The sequence below is a fragment of the Danio rerio genome, chromosome 17 (genome assembly GCF_049306965.1).
Source record: "Danio rerio strain Tuebingen ecotype United States chromosome 17, GRCz12tu, whole genome shotgun sequence".
NCBI classification, from domain to species: Eukaryota; Metazoa; Chordata; class Actinopteri; order Cypriniformes; family Danionidae; genus Danio; species Danio rerio.
Window position 1 is genome coordinate 53566892 of NC_133192.1, and position 20609 is coordinate 53587500.

General features: G+C 37.5%; 1 protein-coding gene across 2 annotated transcripts in view; it reads right to left on the reverse strand.

The window, feature by feature from the left end:
• Window positions 1–20609, reverse strand: part of alk (ALK receptor tyrosine kinase) — an 860059-nt gene that overhangs the window by 482280 nt on the left and 357170 nt on the right. For both annotated transcript variants that reach the window (XM_073927358.1, NM_001423965.1), the window contains one exon: window positions 12872–12985. In XM_073927358.1, coding sequence (XP_073783459.1) covers window positions 12872–12985 — 114 coding nt within the window. The remainder of the gene's footprint in view (window positions 1–12871; window positions 12986–20609) is intronic.

The following is a 20609-nucleotide window of genomic DNA, read 5'->3' on the forward strand; positions in this document are numbered from 1 at the left end:
AATGGCCCTATTTGAATTAATTTGCAAATTTCTGCTGCCGGGAGAAGATTGGAGATTTGCGGACCCCATTACAGTCGGGGCCATGTTGTGCTCAGCTATCTGGGTCGAATCAAAATGATTTCGGCGTGAAGATTGAGGTGATTTTTTTTTTTTGAGCAGCGGGGAGAGTGGAAGCGTTGACATCGTTGTGACATCAGAGCGGCATCGTCTTCATTTGTGAACTCAAGAACGAGCAACTGCTTTGCTTCACAGATTAGATCAAAGTTGGCAATGTCAGGCTCCATAAACTGATGTGCATGACTTGTGTACCCTCAGGAGACGTTCTTTTTTAATATACCAGATACCATGATGTCACTAAAACATGTTTTTCTTCTTCTTCTTCTTCTTGGCTTTGATCACCTTGTGTGATGTTCACTGAAGGCAATTTCTTTTACACATATTCATGTGTGTAATATTACTTATCCATTCATAATCCCTTTAATCATCGCAGTGAAATGAATTTATCGAGCATATGTTTTACCCTTCCAGCTGCAACCCAGTACTGGGAGACACTCATACACACTCTTTCACAAACATAAACTATGGCCCACTATGGAATTACTTCACCTATAGCATGTCTTTATGCTGTGGGGGAAACCGGAGCACCTGGAGGAAACCCATGAGAATATGGGGAGAAGATGCAAACTGGCACACCTGGGACTTGAACCAGCAACCTTCTTACTGTGAGGTGACAGTGCTAAACACTGAGCCACCACTAAATCACCTTTATTATTATTATTATTTTCGGCTTAGTCCCTTTATTAATCCGGGGTCGCCACAGCGGAATGAACCGCCAACTTATCCAGCACGCGTTTTACGCAGCGGATGCCCTTACGGTTGAAACCCATCTCTGGGAAACATCCATACACACTCACCACACAACACAATTTAGCCAACACAATTCACCTGTACTGCATCTCTTTGGACTGTGGGGGAAACCAGAGCACACGGAGGAAACCCAAGCGGACGCAGGGAGAACATGCAAACACCACACAGAAACGGCAACTGAGCCAGCCAAGGCTCGAACCAGCGACCTTCTTGCTGTCAGGCCACAGCACTACCTACTGCGGCACTGCATCGCCGTTATTATTATTATTATTATTATTATTATTATTATTATTATTATTATTATTATGGGTATATTTATACATCAAATCTGTAATTATAGTTTATTATACTTTTTTTTCCTATGCATTTATAAAGATTTACTGATGTCAACTAGAGTAGGGTTATTTTGCAAAAGTTATTGATTACTAATTATGTTGTTAAAAACATATTTTTATTAGTTATTCGCTTAATAGGATTTACCCCTTGAGATGCACCATCTAATTTTGAAAGGGGAACATCAGTCGCATGTTTTATTTTATTGTCCAATCAAATAAAAACAGATGCACGATTTTTATTGACAACAGTGTTTGTGTTGTCAAGGCAACTATGGAGACTTTTAAAGGGTCACAAAACACATTTTTTTAGGCTGTTGACAATCGTATATGTGTCACAAGATGCTAAAAACACTATTATTAGACTTATAGTTCACTAAAAAGTGAAAATTGTTTGTTTTTGCGTTATTTCGAGCAACTTCGTTCTTCCGCTTTAAAACAATTTTTTGAAGCTGTGTCACGGCAATTAGATCCTTGTGTGTATTCCAGTGTGGAAAGTGGATGTCTGTACCTGCGAGTGCATCGTGACATAATAGAATAGATATTGTGTCATACGTGCAGCATTAATTCATGAGAAAGACTTGGTTCAAACCTATCTGCGGGCTCTATTGTGTATGTGGTGCAACTTCATTAATATGCTTGATAGCTTTGAAGACTGTTTTACGTGTTACAGTGTTCAGACAGCAGAGAGACGCCATGCTGTGTTGCCAAAACAAGTGTAAGAACAAGAATTGTTTGGAGACACAGGTCGTCAGTGTTGTGTTTACCTCTTGTGTTTAAGGAAGGTTTTGTTTTCATTTCCCCATTATGAGAGCACACTTGGACTCACCTGTGGACTACAGTGCACGTGACAGAAATACGTTTGTAGGGAACATTTTTTACCTGAGAGTTTTTGCATGTGGAAATGGTGAAATCCCATTTTGCTGCTCGTCTCCTTTTAAAAAAGATGTAGCTCCAGTTGGTGTTGACTGTCCTGTCTCTACCGATTTGGTAAGTGTGCGATCAGTGGTCTTTGTTTGTTTATTCAGAGGCAAAGTTAGTTCATATTATCAGCAGTATTTTTTCAATGACTAAAGACAGACCTTAGTCAAAATGATTTAGTTACTAAGTTTACAGTAAGTTAATACCACTACAATATTATGGACTTAAAGATCTGCTGTAAATGCTGATTTTTGCCGCATTTTGTGACAGGATGGTCTATACACACACGGCTTTCTGACACTACCTACTGTGTGCATCTAAGGCCCCGTTTACACTAATGCGTTTTAGTTTGAAAACGCATAAGTTTTGCTACGGTTACGCCATCCGTCCACACTACGCCGGAGTTCTCGAGCGCCGAAAACGGAGCGTTTCGAAAACGCTGGAGAGGCCGTTTTCATTCTGAAACGCAGCTGCTCCGTCTCAGTGTGGATGATGGAAAACGGAGACATTTGAAAACGGAGGCGGGGCTGCAGACATTCGCCTCTCTGATTGGGGCTTTTCCTGAATATTAAGTAGCCTAACACGCACAGTTCAGTCCTGCATCTTCTCCGTGTAAGTTAAAACTTCGCAAGTTTGATCATGGCTGCAGTCTCTTCTTCTCAGTATGATATGGAAAACAGACTACCGAGGACACGGGTAAATCTTCAAAGGGAACAGTGTACTTTATAACTTCATTCACATCACCCTGGCTACGTTGTTTTACTTTCTCAACAATAAAATGTAAACATGATATAAGGAACTGCCTATTTTCATTTTAATATTAACAACTAAACAGACAGCAAAAATGTTGAGGCGCCGTGCTGCAAATATGAGCGTCATCTTCACTGTGTGGATATTTATAACAAAACGGAGCCTACAACAACTGCCTCCTTTCAATTTCAGTGAAAATACGAAACACACCCTCTCTTTGCTGAATATCAGTTTTAATCGATAATGGCCATTATAAAAGTATAACATACAATAAGTTTATACATTATAGGAAATAAAGGCAAGCGATCAGTCAATATACAGAATGTACGTGCTTACATTAATCATTAACTTATCTTTGCGCTTAGCCAAAACACGTTACCTGAGAACAAGTAATAGATTCCAATGTCCAATGAATATGTCGTTAAATAAAGACAACAAGATGAAAGAAATATTCCGTTTAATAAATATAGTGAGGTTAGATCCAGCGGGAGATGCTTGATGAGAAGTCCGACTAGCACAGCTCTCATCTGGGTAGATTGGCTACAGCGCTTGCCTGAGAGTGTGTGTGTGGTCACGTGATGTGCGTTTTCAGCGTTTTGGTGTGGACGGAGAGCAGTTCAGAAACGCTGGGTGAAACGCGAGTGTGGACGCGGATCGTTTTCATTCTAAAACGCCGTTTTAAAACTAAACACACTAGTGTAAACGGGGCCTAAGTTACCAAGAAATGCAGAGGTTTTTTTTTTTCTTTTTTTCTTTTTTCTCACATTCGTCATGCGGTATCAAACATTGCATTAAAACTACACTCTTCCAGCAGTTCCTCAAATCAAATATCTTGTTTGTCACTGAGGGCATGCATGAAATGTTCCTGAATAAAAGTGAAAGTGCCAAACTGCAGTTAAAGTCGACAAAAGAATCATTTGGCAAATAATTTGATTACTGATGTCCATGTAAACACAGTTACTGTCTTTCTCCCCTTTGTTTTGCCTCTATGAAAATCAGCACATGCCCAAACGGAAACTCCCATTTTTATGCAAAACCTTCCCTCTTTCCCTCCCCCGACACTCCCACCTAAACAGAGCTAGACACACCCACTTTCCTGACTTTTTCCAAACTAGAGGTGTGAAAACACCTTCTGAGACAGGGGGGATTTGTGGCCCTTTATGATAAAGTAGCACTTTTTTCTTTCAGCTTCTGTTGTTTTTAATACTGTCAATCAGAGCCTAAAAACCCAGACCTCCTCACTGTCTGAATAATATCGATGGATCATGGACATTGTCAGCTTTTCCGGCGCCAAACATAAATCAAGAAGAACACAGCCAGTAGAGGGACGCTAATTATCCAAGCTGTAAGGGCTCAAGCAACAGCCACTCCAGCTTCAATCTCCACATGTCAATCATCCTGAATTGGACACGAGCAGGAATGAGATTTGAGGGCAACAACGGAAGGGAAGAAGTGTTGCATAAACAGGCATTTGTGACAGCTTTTGGCAACGGAACCATTAAATTATGGCAGACAGCCTGACCTCTGACATAATCTCTGGCTGTTGAGAGACTTTCATTGTTGTCTGAGTCTTATGGGATATCTGACAAGGCCATTCACCCTCTCTCGCTGATCTGAACAAGGCCCAGAAGACTTTTATTGAATCTCTCACAGGTGATTTGTGGATTTAGGTTTATTCAGTCGTTAAAACAAATGTAAAAACCCTCGCTTAGTGTATTGCATTACCAAAATACGACAAAAAATCTCATGATACAACTCCTCTAATATCCTATTAAATGTATAGTACAATTTCTGTAAATTTAATTAAATAAAAGTTCATATATACTGACCACATGTAAGAGACTATTTTTTTTTTTTTTTTACGTTTTACTGCACATATTTTAAAGGGCACCTATTTTTTTTTATTTAATTCTAATATTATGATTCTTTTGGTGTGCCAGTTCAGGTTCAGTTTAAAACACAATTCAGATTTTTTATTATTTTTATTATAGTGTGTTAAAAAATGTTATTTTGGGGGCGTATACTAAGGGTGTCAAAATAAATTGTTTCTTCGTGTGCACCGCGATGCAGACGCGAACAATTCGTTATCAGTAATAATCATAACCGGTTATTATGTACTGACGTCATTTACCTCATATGCGCTCCGTCACGAGGTAGGTGAGCGCGGTTATTTACAACACTCCAGGCGCCAACTACTGTGCACAATTTCACTGCATGTGTTTGATTTCTGGACAGTCTTTCACTGACACTTCCAGCAGAAGCCCCTATTTCTCTGCTATTGAGGGAATGAAAGTACTGCATATCTCTCTCTCTCTCTCTCTCTCACTGTGGCCCATTTCACTTGCTAGCGTGACTTTTCCTCTCGGCTGCTGGAGTAACTTTTCCTCTCCTCTCTTTTCCTCTCGGATGTATGCATTCCCGCGGCTGTACCTGTGCATTGTCGCGGGACCCGCCGAGATTTCATGCTGGGCGGTAATAAATTTCCGAATAAAGCGCGGCAGCGGTCGATAACACTGTGTATGGAAAGCATCGTCAATGCACCGTAATGCACGGCAGGGGCGGACTGGGACTAAAAATCAGTCCTGGCACTGTAGCCACACCAGCCCACATTACAACACTGACACAGCCCCATGCACGGACACGCACATTCACGTCTTATATTGGTGTACAGATGGTGAAATAATATAAGCAATACCAAATGTAATAGATATTTAAACCTTTAATGTATGCGACTGGAACAAAAACAAATTTATATATGCTATCGTTTCATTCATTCATTATTCTTTTCGGCTTAGTGCCTTTATTAATCTGGATCACCACAGCGGAATGAACCGCCAACTTGTCCAGCATATGTTTGACGCTGCAGATGCGCTGCACTGTGAAACCTCTATGCACACACATTCAGATGCATGCATTATTGACAATTAAGTTTACCCAATTCACCTACAGTACGTGTTTGGTCTTGTGAGGGAAACCAGGAGGAAACCCATGCGAACATGCAAACTTCACACAGAAACACCAACTAACCCAGCCGAGGCTTGAAAAAGCAACCTTCTTGCACCCCTGCGCTGCTCTCTTTCAAGACTATTTCAGTTAATTTTAGGCATTGAATTTATTTTTTTTGCTTTCTCTGAGCTTTTCGGCACCACATTTCCTTTTTTATGGTCCATTTCTGACAATTAGCTTGTGTTGCACTTACAATTTTTTTGACATTCTTGCCAGATTTTGATTACGTCCGCGTAACCTCTAATTGGGTCGGCCCATCTCGAAACCAGCCGGTCATTGTCGATTGGGCCAAGGCTTAACATTTACTATTATTATTACTTTTATCATCATCATTATCATAATACTCACATCTTGCAAGAGATAAAAGCTGCCTGCATGTAAAACAATACATATAAACAAAATTAATTTTAAAAATTGCTGACCGGCCCACATTTAAAAAATGGTACAGCTTATCTGGCAAATGGCCAGTCCGCCCCTGATGCACGGAAATAGCGTACTGAACCGAATCGATGGCATGATAATTGTAACCGGACCAAACTGTTAGACCAGTATAGGTTGACACCTCTAGCGTGTACACAGCTCGCTGTTTTAGGGGTGTGTTGTTTCACATGAAAATTAGTTTCGACTTCTTGTCAAACTTAACAAGGAGCTCCTCCGCTTTGTGTATGGCAACAGACAAGCAGACAGTGAGAAGCAACTTGAGTGAGAGGACCAACATTCAGTCGTACATGTACGACACAGACCAAGCAGAGAGTACTAAATCATTTGTGTCTTTGTGTAGTTTTACAGCCAACTGTGTGCTAGTTTAAAGTTCCGAGCTTGTACACCGAGACTAATAACCACGCACACTGAATTAACTTTGACTGAGTCAGCAGATGCGCTGCTCAGAGCCACAACATGGCACACCAGTTGTGCACATTCGCATGTAATTAAAATGAAACTATTCAGATGGCGCTCTGTGGCACGGCAGAAATATGAAGTGTCCTGAGTCGTGGTTGGACGCGGCGAACAGCCGCCGAGTTGAGGCACCGTTTTGTGTACCCTTATAGAAACCTATGTTTAGAATTCTAAAATGCACGGCATGGTGCATCCACTTTATCGGATATTTTATTGATACTTTTTCTAACAATTTAATTGGTTGCAATCATTTTTTTTTTAAGTCTGTACTTAGCACAAGCCTTAAGACACTTAAGGGCAACGATATGCTGTAGAAGGTTGAAACATGTTGAGGCTGATTTATACTTCTGCGTCAAGCGCACGCGTATGCTACAGTACGGCCTATGCATGGACACATAGCCCTCGCCATGGCCGTCTGCGTCGCTGAAGTGCACCCCTTTAAAAAAATGTAACTACACGTCGCAATGACGCATAGCTCAAGCTCTGTGATTGGTCTGCTCGGAAGCACTGATGAGTGTGGGCGGAACTGAGAGCCATGCAAGTCCGTTGGAGCAACTGTTTACAAGTGTCGACTGTTTAAAAGGAGTTTCGGATAGAGACTGTTGCTTTGTGTTTACCTTATGGTTAAAGTTGTTGCACATCCGCCGGTTCCTGCCTCAAAATTAGTGAGCTTGAATCACTTGTACATTAAGGAAACGTTCAGAAAAAACAAAACACCAGCGAAGAAACTCGACACAGAGGAACATAAACACCTACTGCCAGCTAGCATTTCGGAAGTGATATTGCAGAGCAACAGAAACAGCTCACAGAAGTATGAAAGCACAGCAACACATGTTGCTTGCGCCGTGGATCACGCCAATCATTTGACGCAGAAGTATAAACCTTTGAGCATATACTAAAAATGTACTCCAATTTATCACTTTATTTAGAATTGTAGAATGTAGAAAAAAAAAATTATTAATAAATCATAAAATACTTTTCAAAAACTAATGATTAGAATTCGTACAAAATAAAGAAGGACAAAGATTTATCACTAAATTAAATGCAAATTGCTTCTGGCTGAGGCTGCATTTACACTGCAGGGGCCTCATGTATGAAGACTTGCGTGGAAATCTTACTAAATCATTGCGTACGCACAAAGCTGTAAATGTTAAAAAATTTCAGGGGCCTCATGTACGAAGACTTGCGTGGAAATCTTACTAAAACATTGCGTACGCACAAAGCTGTAAATGTGCGTACGCAGAAAAAAATTCAGATGTATGAAACACTGCGTACGCCGAGTGTCACGCATATTCTTTTGTACATCTGAATGAACGTGAAACTGAGCGCAACATGCACGAGCACAAAACCCCTCCCTGCCTCCTCCCCCGTATGAATATGCTAATGACTATGCTAATGTAAAAACCCAACGAAAAAGCAATGGCAAAAGCAAGCAAAAAGAGAAACTTTGAACAGAATGTGAAATTGAGGTGCTGCTTTCGGAGGTAGACCGGAGAAAAGCGGTGTTATTTGCAAGTTTGTTCGGCGGAATTAACAACAAAAGAAAAAAAATAGAGTGGGAGAGTTTAGCTGATACGGTTAACACAGTTGGGTCTGAACATCGCACTGAGTGGATTTAAAAAAGAATTAGTGTGGTTTATATCTGTAAAATGTTGCAGCACCCTCGCAGTCTCAGTGGCGCACCTCATAAGAAGCATATGATCGTGTACTGACACGTTCGAGCTTAACTCGGCTCGAATCCAGCGTCTGATGAATTCATTCTTCTTTTTTTTCCCCGCTACATATCAGATTTTGCCCACTATTTATCACGAGAAAGACAAGTAGGAATCATCAATAAGTTTGTGCATCATATTTTATTTGCACATTTATTGAATGGAAATGTTTCTGATTCACGCATGCAAATTTATCTTCACATAGTGTCTTTATAGCAATGTGCGTGCAGTAGATAGCTCAGATTACATTGGGAAAACAGGCGACCGCTGCAAATTGTGCTTTAATGTTTAGCTGGTCAACTGTATGGTATGGAAATCTTACATACCTACTATATGAACCCGTCTCATACAGACGCCATTGCAAGGATCAGACACTTTGTAGAGAAGAATTTAACACAACTGCCTCTAGGAGTCGCCAATGGAAATAAAACAGACACGCACAAAAAAATGTGCGTACGCCTGCCAGAAACCTGCCGTGAACCTGCGCAAATTCCCACGTTCAGTTCATTGTTAGTAAATCCAAACGTGAGCGATTCTGAGCGTGAAACCTGGCGTACGCAAAGTTTTTGTGCGTACGCAGCGTTGATACATGAGGCCCCAGATTTATGAAACACTGCGTACGCTGAATCTCACGCATATTCTTTTGTACATCTGAATGAACGTGAAACTGAGCGCAACATGCACGAGCACAAAAACCCTCCCTGCCTCCTCCCCCATATGAATATGCTAATGACTATGCTAATGGCAAAATCCAACAAAAAAGCAATGGCAAAAGCAAGCAAAAAGAGAAACTTTGAACAGAATGTGAATTGGAGGTGCTGCTTTCGGAGGTAGACCGGAGAAAAGCGGTGTTATTTGCAAGTTTGTTCTCCGAATTAACAACAGAAGAAAAAAATAGAGTGGGAGAGTTTAGCTGATGCGGTCAACACAGTTGGGTCTGAACATATCGCACTAAGTGCATTAAAAAAAAAAAGAAATAGTGTGGTTTATATCTGTAAAATGTTGCAGGACGCTGAACAGTCTTAGTGGCGCGCTCGTAAGACGCTTGTGATCATGAATTGATACGTTCGAGCATGAACTCGCCTCAAATCCAGCGTCTGATGAACTCTTTCTTGTTTTTTCCCCCGCTACATATCAGATTTTGCCAACTATTTATCACGAGAAAGACAAGTAGGAATCATCAATAAGTTCATATCAATAAGCATCATATTTTATTTGCACATTTATTGAATGGAAATGTTTCTGATTCACGCATGCAAAATCATCTTCAGATAGTGTCTTTATAGCAATGTGCATGCAGTAGATAGCTCAGATTACATTGGGAAAACAGGCGACCGCTGCAAATTGTGCTTTAATGTTTAGCTGGTCAAATGTATGGTGTGGAAACCTTATATACCTGCTGAACCCGTCTCATACAGCTGCCATTGCAAGGCTCAGACACTTTGTAGAGAGGAATTTAACACAACTGCTTCTAGGAGTCGCCAATGGAAATAAAACAGACACGCACAAAAAATGTGCGTACGCCAGCCATAAAGCTGCCGTGAAGCTGCACACATTCCCACGTTCAGTTCATTGTTAGGAAATCCAAACGTGAGCGATTCTGAGCGTAAAACCTGGCGTACGCAAAGTTTTTGTGCGTACGCAGCGTTGATACATGAGGCCCCAGGTCTTGATGGTCAATTCTGATTTAGTGGCTGTATCCGTTTTTTTTTTTTTTTTTTTTTTTTTTTTTGATGACCCTCTTGCATCATCTTTTAAAAGTGACTCATCCAATTGACTGCATTTACACTACAGACAATGAAAGGAAGCAATGACCAGGGAAAAAAAGAAAAAAAAAGAGTGGGCGCTGACTGACAGCTGATAATAAAAGAGCAGCCTTTTCTCCATTCCTGTATTCAATCTGTTCGCAGGGTTTCTTTTTTTTTTTTTTTTTTTTTTTTTTTGACAATTTGCTTTACTATTTTTTTATGACAAAAAAGTTCTAATTTCTCTTATTTTAATCTAGGCTTTTTTAAACCAGTAGGCATTGTAATGTAATGTCCATGGCATGTATTATGCTTATAATGTATGCAACAGTTGTATATATTGTTTATGTGGCGGATGTTGCTTTCTCTCTCTCGCTAGCTAGCATGCTTGAATACTTGTTTATGATAGATCATAGCTATTATATTTTTAGAACTTTTGTTTCTATAATATGATAATTCACTTCGAAAGCATATTGCAATTACCAAGCACAAAATTGAAACACAAATTCGAAGGTGGAATCGTATTACCTAATAGTTGTTAAAAAGATCAATCAATCTAATCAATTGATCAAACAAAGATCAGGGAATGCTGACATGTGCGCCCCATAAAATCAACATTTTAGTCTTCCTTCCATCAAACAGCTTGTTCTATGTAAAGAATACTGAAGTAAAGCCCGGAGGCAGGAAAACTCACTCGATTGATGGCCAGTCTATCAGAAACCAGTGTAGTGACAACTAATGTAGGGTGCACATTGCACAAAGTTCTGAGTTGCTGGATCGCTTTTCTTCTCACACTACACAACTGTCTGGGGGTAACACAACCCTACATGATGTATTGTTGACATTGAGGTCACACACCACACAACATTTTAATAGGAAAACCTAGAGACATTGATTCTGTAACTAAACACACTGCAAAAAATACAAAAATAACAAACAAACAAATGAACGAAAGTGTTATTATTATTATTATTATTGTTAATAACAGCAATAATAATAATAATAATAATAATAATAATAATAATAATAATAATGAATTATAATTTATTTATTTGTTATGTGTGTTGTGGTTATTCATTTGTTTTCGGTCAAGGCTTCCAAATGGCCAGTAATCTTACTGACTTAAGAAAAAAAAAAAAAACATAAAACCAATAAATAAATAAATAAATAAATAAAAGTATTATTATTGTTATTATTATTATTATTATTATTATTATTATTATTATTATTATTATTAATCTATGCTTCTTCTTCTTCTTCTTCTTCTTCTTCTTATTCGTATTCTCATTATTAAACTTCATATTATTCTGAATACTTCAACTACTACTACTACTACTACTACTACTACTACTACTAATAATAATAATAATAATAATAATAATAATAATAATAATTAATTATAAAGTCTTTATTATCTAAATTAATTAAACTTATATTTTATCTGTTTGATTGATTGCTTGTTTGTATTTATTTATTTATTATTTATTTATTTATTTATTTATTTATTTATTTATTTATTTATTTATCTATTTAATTATTATGTGTGTGTGCATTCATTTGTTTTCAGTCTAGGCTTTTAAACAGCTGGTACTCTTACAGAATTTTAACAAATCTACAAAAAACAAACAAACAAATAATGAATAAATAAATAAATAAATAAATAAATAAATAAATAAATAAATAAATAAATAAATAAATAAATAAATAAATAAATAAATAAATAAATAAATAAATAAATAATTGTATGGCAGAATCGATTTTAGATTGGTGCTTTCTGAATATTTTTACACATTTATTTCCTTTATCTAATTAACTTCCCATGACCATTAGATGAGTTATACAGCCACAAACAATATCTATTGCTTTACTACCTGACATAAAATATGACACACATATGTCTACTCGGCTGTGAAATATATCATATATATGTGTGTGTGTGTGTGTGTGTGTGTGTGTGTGTGTGTGTGTGTGTGTGTGTGTGTGTGTGTGTGTGTTTGTGTGTGTATATATATATATATATATATATATATATATATATATATATATATATATATATATATATATATATATATATATATATATATATATATATAGCTGCAAAACAAACCATCATTATTCAATAACTTGCCTAATTACCCTAACCTGCCTAGTTTACCTAATTAACCTAGTTAAGCCTTTAAATGTCACATTAAGCTGTGCTCATGACAAAGATCAAATAAATCAGTAATTAGAAATTAGTTATAATTATTAATATTTAATTTCATCCATTGCAAATTACACTTGTGAACAACTTTGACAGCAACACAACTTATGTACTACAGAAAATCTTTGAATGCATCTTATTGGTACATTCTAAAGTCACTGAGTGCATATTATTGATGGACTTTCTTGCCTATCTTCTTTAAAACACGCTTTTAGCTGCGGCTTGTTACATCATTTGTAATCCTTACAGCTTGATGCTAACTGCAAGTTCAAGACCAGGCAGTCAAAAAGCTCTGGGAGTGTGTGGGGAATGAGAAACGGACGTTTATGCAGACTGACAACCAACTGCCTACACACATCACATCCTGAAAGGGGACCGCCTTTGTGTTTGACCGTAGAGTTCAGCAAGCTTTTATGATACTGATGCCGGCCGACTTACCTGAAGTTGATACAGGATCCTCAGGGAAAGTCAGCTCGTCCTCTGCTATCCAAGAAAAGTTCCAGTATTTGGGAGCGACGGTGGGATTTCTTGAGATTGTGGATGAGGGACGTTCTGCAGAAAAGAAACAAAGTAGAGTTTGCTGTCAAACGCCTTTGAAAACATACTGTAATGTCAGAATATGTCTGAACGAGTTAAGCTCTGTGCGAATGGAGGCTTTATCTTTGTCTGTGGAACATTTTATACTCTTTGTCTTGGGTTAGATTTTATCCAGTGGCAGTTTTATAAAACCTCACACAAAGAAACTTGAGAATGTAAAAGAAGAGTTGGCAACACTATAAATGGGGGTCTTTATAAGAGTGTCGTGACATCTTTATAATCATGATTTCACATGTATTATAGAAATGACTCAGATTTAATGAATGCTTATATGATGTTGGTCATTCAATCAGTTTTTATCATTTAAAATGCAAAGGTGATGTTGTTTGAGATGCCATTGTTATGGCAACTTAACAAAATCCAATACATCATAACCGACAAAAATCTTTAATTTCAGATTTGTTTGTTTTGTTTTGTTTTTGTCAGTGAAATTATTATAGTTTGTCATTAAAATGTCTTAGTAAAGTGTGAATACGCTTTAAAACAGCTTTTAAGCATTCACACTTAGCTGATGATTGATTATAAAGCTTGTTTGGCATGCTGTCCCAGGAGAGAGCCCTGAGCTCATAAGATCCTCGAGCCCAGGGCTCCCTCCCGTTTGCAAGGCCAGGGGGGAGTTTAAGCTCAGGTAGATCTTGACAACTCCCCTGCTGTAGTAGCCAATGAGCAGATAGTGATTGCTCTTAACAGATAACTACTTACTAGGAGCATGTCTATAAAATAAAAACAAACAAACAATAAAAAATATTAAAAACAGATTAAAATGCGTTAAAACAGGTTGTAAAAGAATAAAAAAGAAGAAAAGAAAGACATAATAGTGGGATCTGTCAGACGTAGCACAGTGCTCATTCAGTAATTTGGATTAGTCAATTAAATTAAGTTGCATGTTTTTGGATGGAACCCGGGGGAAGCCATGTGAGCATGGGGAGAATGTGTAAACTCTGCACAGATACGTCAGCTGGCTTGTTAAGGACTAGAACCAGTTACGTTCGTGCTGTGAGGCAACAGTGCTAACCACTGGGCCACTGTACCTACCATCTAGAAAAGGAGGAGGAGGAGTAGGGGTGGAAGGAGGGATTCTCCAAAACAAAGATGGCTGTGAAATGGAACTTGGGGTATTTATAGTAGCTTAAGAATCGCCTGATTGGTGGATTATATATTGAATAATGCTGGACCAGCCGCAAGCAATCATAAGCACGTGATCCTCTTGAAATTAGTTTATTAATAAACATCACTTATTAATTTAAATGACAATTTCATGACAAATTTAGTTGTTATTGTAGTTTTTCTTCATTGGCTTTGCTCATTTCTTGAAACAGAAATTACATTCTCAGAACAACATGGCGAAATCTCTAAACCTCTTGCCAGTTGTTCACAACAGAATAGATTTTTTTTATTCATTTCATCAAATTGCAAATGTCTAAGTACATCTTTGCGGATGATTAAGTACATGTAACAAATGTGGCCCATCAGACACATAATTATTGGGTCCAACTTTATATTAAGTGTCCTTAACTACTGTGCACTTACATCAAAAAATAAATACAATGTACTTACTGTGTTTATAATGTATTTGAGAACACTTGTGGTGCTTTTGAGTTGGGATAGAGGTTGGGTTATGGACAGGTTTGGTGGCATGGGTAGGTTTAAGGGTAGGTTAAAGTGTATGGGATGGTCAACAGTGTATTTACAAATGTATTTACAAAAGTTAATTACAGATGTAATTACATACATGTATTTAAGCAAGCTTAAGTACACAGTAAATACATGTATTTACACAATAAGTACATTGTAACAAACTAGTAATTCCTGTGTATGTTTATATTAGTTAAGACCACTTAATATAAAGTGGGACCTTATTTTGCTTTATTCCACAAATGATACATCATTAACCTCTCCTAGCCAGAAAAGACAAGATGGTTAGTGTGTAATACAAAGTATTTTCAACACAAATGAATGCTCCTTGCTTAAGACTGATACTTTTAATGTAAACCTTTATTTTCTCTTTATGTGTAATTAGGTGTTTCGCAACTAGTCTCTTGCTTATATATTAATAGTATGATTTTGATATCACTTTATTTTGATGGTCCCTTTAATGCATATTGTTCAAATCAATGAAGAAAAAAAAAACTGTAAAATAACATTAACTTGTTATTGACATTGTTATACTATTCATAAAGCAATTACAATGGCCTCATTGCAATCATGTTTATGACGGATTTATGACAAGTTACGTTGTTTTGATAATCTGCAGTTGCCATGATAAACAAATTCATCATAACTAGGCCCACCCGGAATCTACACTCGCAGAATTCCGCAGATTTTTAGCCCATCATTAATTCTGTTTATTTACTTTGAGTAAATGTGTGTAAATCTATATTTATTCAGTTTTTTATATTAATTTCACTAATATTATTGACTAATGTGAAACTGTTCATCTGATTTATGTACAATGCAGTTTGTACAGTATTATTTTCTGTCTTTTACTAGATATATTATATGGAAAAACTTGCTTTATTTACCAAATAAAGTGAATCTAATTGGATTTGCATTTAAAACCATTAAAAAAAAATTAAAAGATGTATTTTTTTTTATTTCATATATTAAGGTTTTAGTTATGATACTCCCAAAATAATTCAGCAGAAATACGCAGACTTTTACCAAAATTGTTCGCAGATTCCGTCTGGCCCTAATCATAACCAGTCTTTGTCTTTATGTCAGGTTGTCATAACAAAGTTATCTCAAACAATGTCACTTTTTTGTTTAAAGTAACTAAGCGAATGACACTTAATGGAAGTTGTCATAACTATGCATAAAATCTCAATCATAATCATATTCATATTCATATTCATGTCATGCTCTTCAAAAAAAGTGTGACTGACAGTTTCACATATGGCACTGTATATAATATTTAATTTGATAACAATGAATATACATTTAGTTGAAAATATACATTTTTGCTTACCTTTCTATTTCAGTTAATAAAAGCAAACACATTTTAAGCTGATAAATTATCTTCCAATTCTTGTGTTAATCAACATTTAATGTGCGTTGCATAAAAGTGCATTGCAGGATTTCATGTATGAATACTTTCTATCACAAAAAGCTCTGGCCTTTACACAGTAATCTGCCTTAATTAGTTTTTGTTGTTTGCTTATTCTAATCGTCCTTCATTACACACCTGCACAGATATTGCTGACACAGATCATTTGTTTGTGGAGCACTGCTTGTCTAAGCTAATTTGGGGATCAAGAACCGCTGTGGGTTTCTTTACCACATGCACTATTTATATCAGCACAAATAAAACAAATTTACAAACAACTTGTATATATACAGACTGTGCAGCGTTCTTTAACTCTGCTTTAACCTTGCTTTAATTATGTAACTACAGTTATGGAGCAATTAATGGGATATGCAGGTAAGCATAATGTTTAAAATGACTTTAAAACTAATTTCCTTTTTTTGTAATTGTTGTTTTTTTTATTATTATTCCATTTCGTAAAATAATAATCAAAATGTGCAGATATTTAAAAATGCCTGTCAACGATGACATAATGGGTTCCATACTCCTCTGGATTATAATAAGGAACTTTTATTAACTGGATTATTAACTTGAAGTACACTGTAAAACCCTTAAAGTTAATGTAACTAAATCCATTTGAGTAAATAAAGCAATTTAAGCACAGTGAAATCCTATAAATGAAGAGAACTCAAACCAAATGAGTACTGTAAAACAGTGGTTCTCAAAGTGGGGTTGGGACCCCCCGAGGGGTCACGGGACTTTGACGTGGGGGTCGCCTGGTGATTTCCAAAAATCTATTTATTTTTATTAAATCATAATAATTACTTAATTACCATTTTTGATCCATAACCTACTGAAAAAAATGTTGTTTATAGTTACTATATCAACCCGGGCTCATTGTGGAAACTAGCCCCGCGGACGTTTCTGTGGACCGCGATTTACGTCCCAGGAGGTACGTATTCGAGCGTTTTTTGTTTTCGCGGATCCGCGATAGGCCGCTGTGTGCAGTTTTTCGCGTCTCGGGCGCCTCTCGGGAGCACGCGCCGTTCGCGCCCGCGCCGTTCTCGCGCGATAAGCCGCCGGACCGGCCGACTCGGCCACCCTCCTCTTTCTCCTCCTCCTTCCCTAAACCCGAGCGGCGATTTGCAAAAGCTGTCCAGAAAAAAAAAAAAAAACAAAAGCCCTCGTCTTCGATTTCAACCGCGTTTTCGGATCCCGCCGTGTTCTCGCCCTTATTTTTCGGATTCTGTTTTTCGTCTTACCTGATTTCCGGAACCTGCTGGCCTCCGCTCCGCCGACGCAACGCTGTGAACTAAGCGGACAAACTGATTGCATCGGGAAAGCCCTCCACTCGGAGGCGAGCCGTCGGCCGGCTAGCGCGAAGAGAAGGGGCGAAGCGTTCGCTCGAAAAAAACTAAACGCGGCCTTTACGTACCTCCGGCCATGTAAATCGCTGTCTCCAGAAATGTCCGCAGGGCTACGTTTCCAGAATGAGCTTGGGTTGTACTATATAGTTACTATAGTAGCTTATAGTTACTAGATGGATTGCGACCCCTGGGGTAAATACATTATATTAAAGACACAGCAATAGCGTCTGATGCAGCAGATTCATTTTATAATAACAGGTTAAACTTTCTGGCACGTTTACAGCACTGATATACATAAAAAAATATTAATAATAAAATAAAAAATAAATAAACAAAGAACAGATTTGGGTCTATTGGTGTGTGTACACCATTGCATGCAAAGTTTATGTATTTATAATCACCTCAGAGGGTATTGGGGGTCTCACTGGCATTGTTATTTTGGGGGTGGTGATGACAGTATGATGACAGTAAATAATATTTTACTAGATTTTTCAAGACACTTTTATACATCTTAAAGTAACATTTAAAGGCTCAACAAGGTTAATTAGGTTAACTAGGCAGGTTAGGTTAATTATGTAAGTTATTGTATAATGATGTTTTTTTCTGTAGTTTATCAGGGGGAAAAAAACGCTTAAAGGGGCTCATAATTTTGTCTTTAAAATGTGTTTCAAAAATTATAAACTAATTTTATTTTAGCTGAAATTCTTTCCGTGCACTGTTAATCATCATTTGGGAAATATTTAAAAAATAAATAAATAAAATAAATAAACAAATAAAAAGGGTGACTAATATTTCTGACTTCAACTGTATATATGACAAGTTAACAAAATTGTATCCACGCTAAAATTTCGATTTGAAACAAATAATTCAATAGTAATTTAAGCTCTTTGGTGTCAAAAAAAAACTACCAGATATACACTTTCTAAACTTTGTTAATATATTCATGCATCGCAGTCCTAATCGCAGAACAGACAGGCATTTTAAAATGTGTTTTGACCTGGATTATTCTGCCTAGTGTCTAGATTATAAGTCATGGCTAATTAACCAAAAAGCTAAATTGAACAAAGAGAATAGGGAGTTTGTTTTGTGAACTACAAAATGCCTGGTGGGTTGAGATCTGTGACGGGTCACTCAAGCTTTTGTGGAAAGCAATGAAATGTGTGCTTCGACTATCGCTTAACAGGGCCTCGGTGAAGCCCAAGGTGCACGTATACTCTTTAATCATTCCAAATGACTATTAGGGGAGAATCAATAGTAAACAGAAATCAACTTTCATGGGTAGCTATTAAAGTGTGGTCGAGATCAGTGTGTGAGACCGCTAGAGTGCATTTAAATGACCATCTATGGGCAACATGGGCTACAGCACAGCAGCACAGGAGCCTGATGGCTATTGTTTTAAAAGAGCTTCTTTTTTTTCTTTGCAGATGCTTTTGGTGTTTTTGGTTAAGAGTTAAATGTTATGGTAAAAAAAAAATATGGCAATATTACACATACCCAAATATAAACATATATAAACGTTCAGCTAATACAGAGGTGGCCAAACTCAGTCCTGGAGGGTCGGTGTCCTGCACAGTTTAGCTTCAACTCTAATCACACACACACACCTGCTTATAGATTTCTAGTGATATTGAAGACACTGATTAGCATGTTCAGGTGTGTTTAATTAGTGTTGCAGCTAAACTATGCAGGACACCGGCCCTCCAGGACTGAGTTTGCCCACCCCTGAGGTAAAATATTTTATCATATACTGTATATCTAGAAGGGTGCACGGTGGCTCAGTGTTTAGCACTGTTACTTCCCAGCTGGTTCGAGTCCCAGCTGGGCCATTCTGTGATGTTTCCTTTGGGTGCCACCCCTCACCCCCTTTTTCAATAACAAGTGCTTTAGGTTAGTTGGGTAAACAAAATTTGTCCATAGTGTATGAGTGTGTGTGTGTGAATGTGAGAGTGCATGGGCGATTCCTCGTAATGGGATGCAGCTGGAAGGGCATCTACAGCGTAAACCAAATGCTAGATAAGTTGGCGGTTCATTCCGCTATGGTGACTTCTGGTAAATAAGAGACTAAGCCAAAGGAAAATGGATGAATGAAAGTGTATGTACACAGTTGTAATTCCAGTGCTTGAAAACTATATATGTAAACTATAAATATATGTGAAATATATGTTGCAAATACAACATATACAATAGGTGAGAGTTTAATGTGACCAGTACCGCCTGGCATGTACTGCCACCTGGCCATGTACTGGCAGTTTGTGAATATGCCACCAGGGGGCACAAGGGTACGGGATGCGAATGGACTGAAATAGCTTGCACAGCAGCTGTAAATATGCTACTTTACTTGTAAATGAAGATGAAACGAAAAAAACAAAGCATTGTAATTCCTTTTGTAATCATTAAACATTTGTTAAAACGCTTTATTATCTTTGTAATCTTGTTAAGTGCAATGAGGATTCAGTTTGGAAAGCAGAATTGAAGAAATAAAAGACAACTAAAATGAAAGCACAAACATTCAGTACAAATAAGTAGGTCTAAATAAATAAATAAGCAGTCTTTTAGCCTAAATATAGAGAGATATTCAGTGTTTGCTATTTTGATAAGACTAAGACACTCATTAAATAAGCTTTTTCATTTATGTTTTAATTTACCTTTTTTTTTTACATTTTCGTTGTTGATTATATTTTACTATCTCATTTTATGTCTCAATTTTTATACAGAATAATAAACGAATAAATGAAAAATAAATGAATGATGAAAATAGGCCTAAATAATTATTTATTTAGGGGCGACACAGTGGCGCAGTATGTATTGCTGTCGCCTCACAGCAAGAAGGTCGCTGGTTCGATTCTCGGCTCAGTTGGTGTTTCTGTGTGGAGTTTGCATGCTCTCCCTGAGTTTGCATGGGTTTCCTCCGGGTCCACCGGTTTCCCCCACAGTCCAAATACATGTGGTACAGGTGAATTGGGTAGGCTAATTTATTCGTAGTGAATGAGTGTATGTGTGAACGTGTGTGTGGATGTTTCCCAGAGATGTGTTGCGGCTGGAAGGACATCCGCTGCGTAAAAAAAATGTGTTGGATAAGTTGGCGGTTCATTCCGCTGTGGCAACCCCAAATCAATGAAGGTATTAAGCCGACAACAAAATGAATGAATGAATGAATTATTCATTTAAAGACTGGAGCAACACTGAGAAA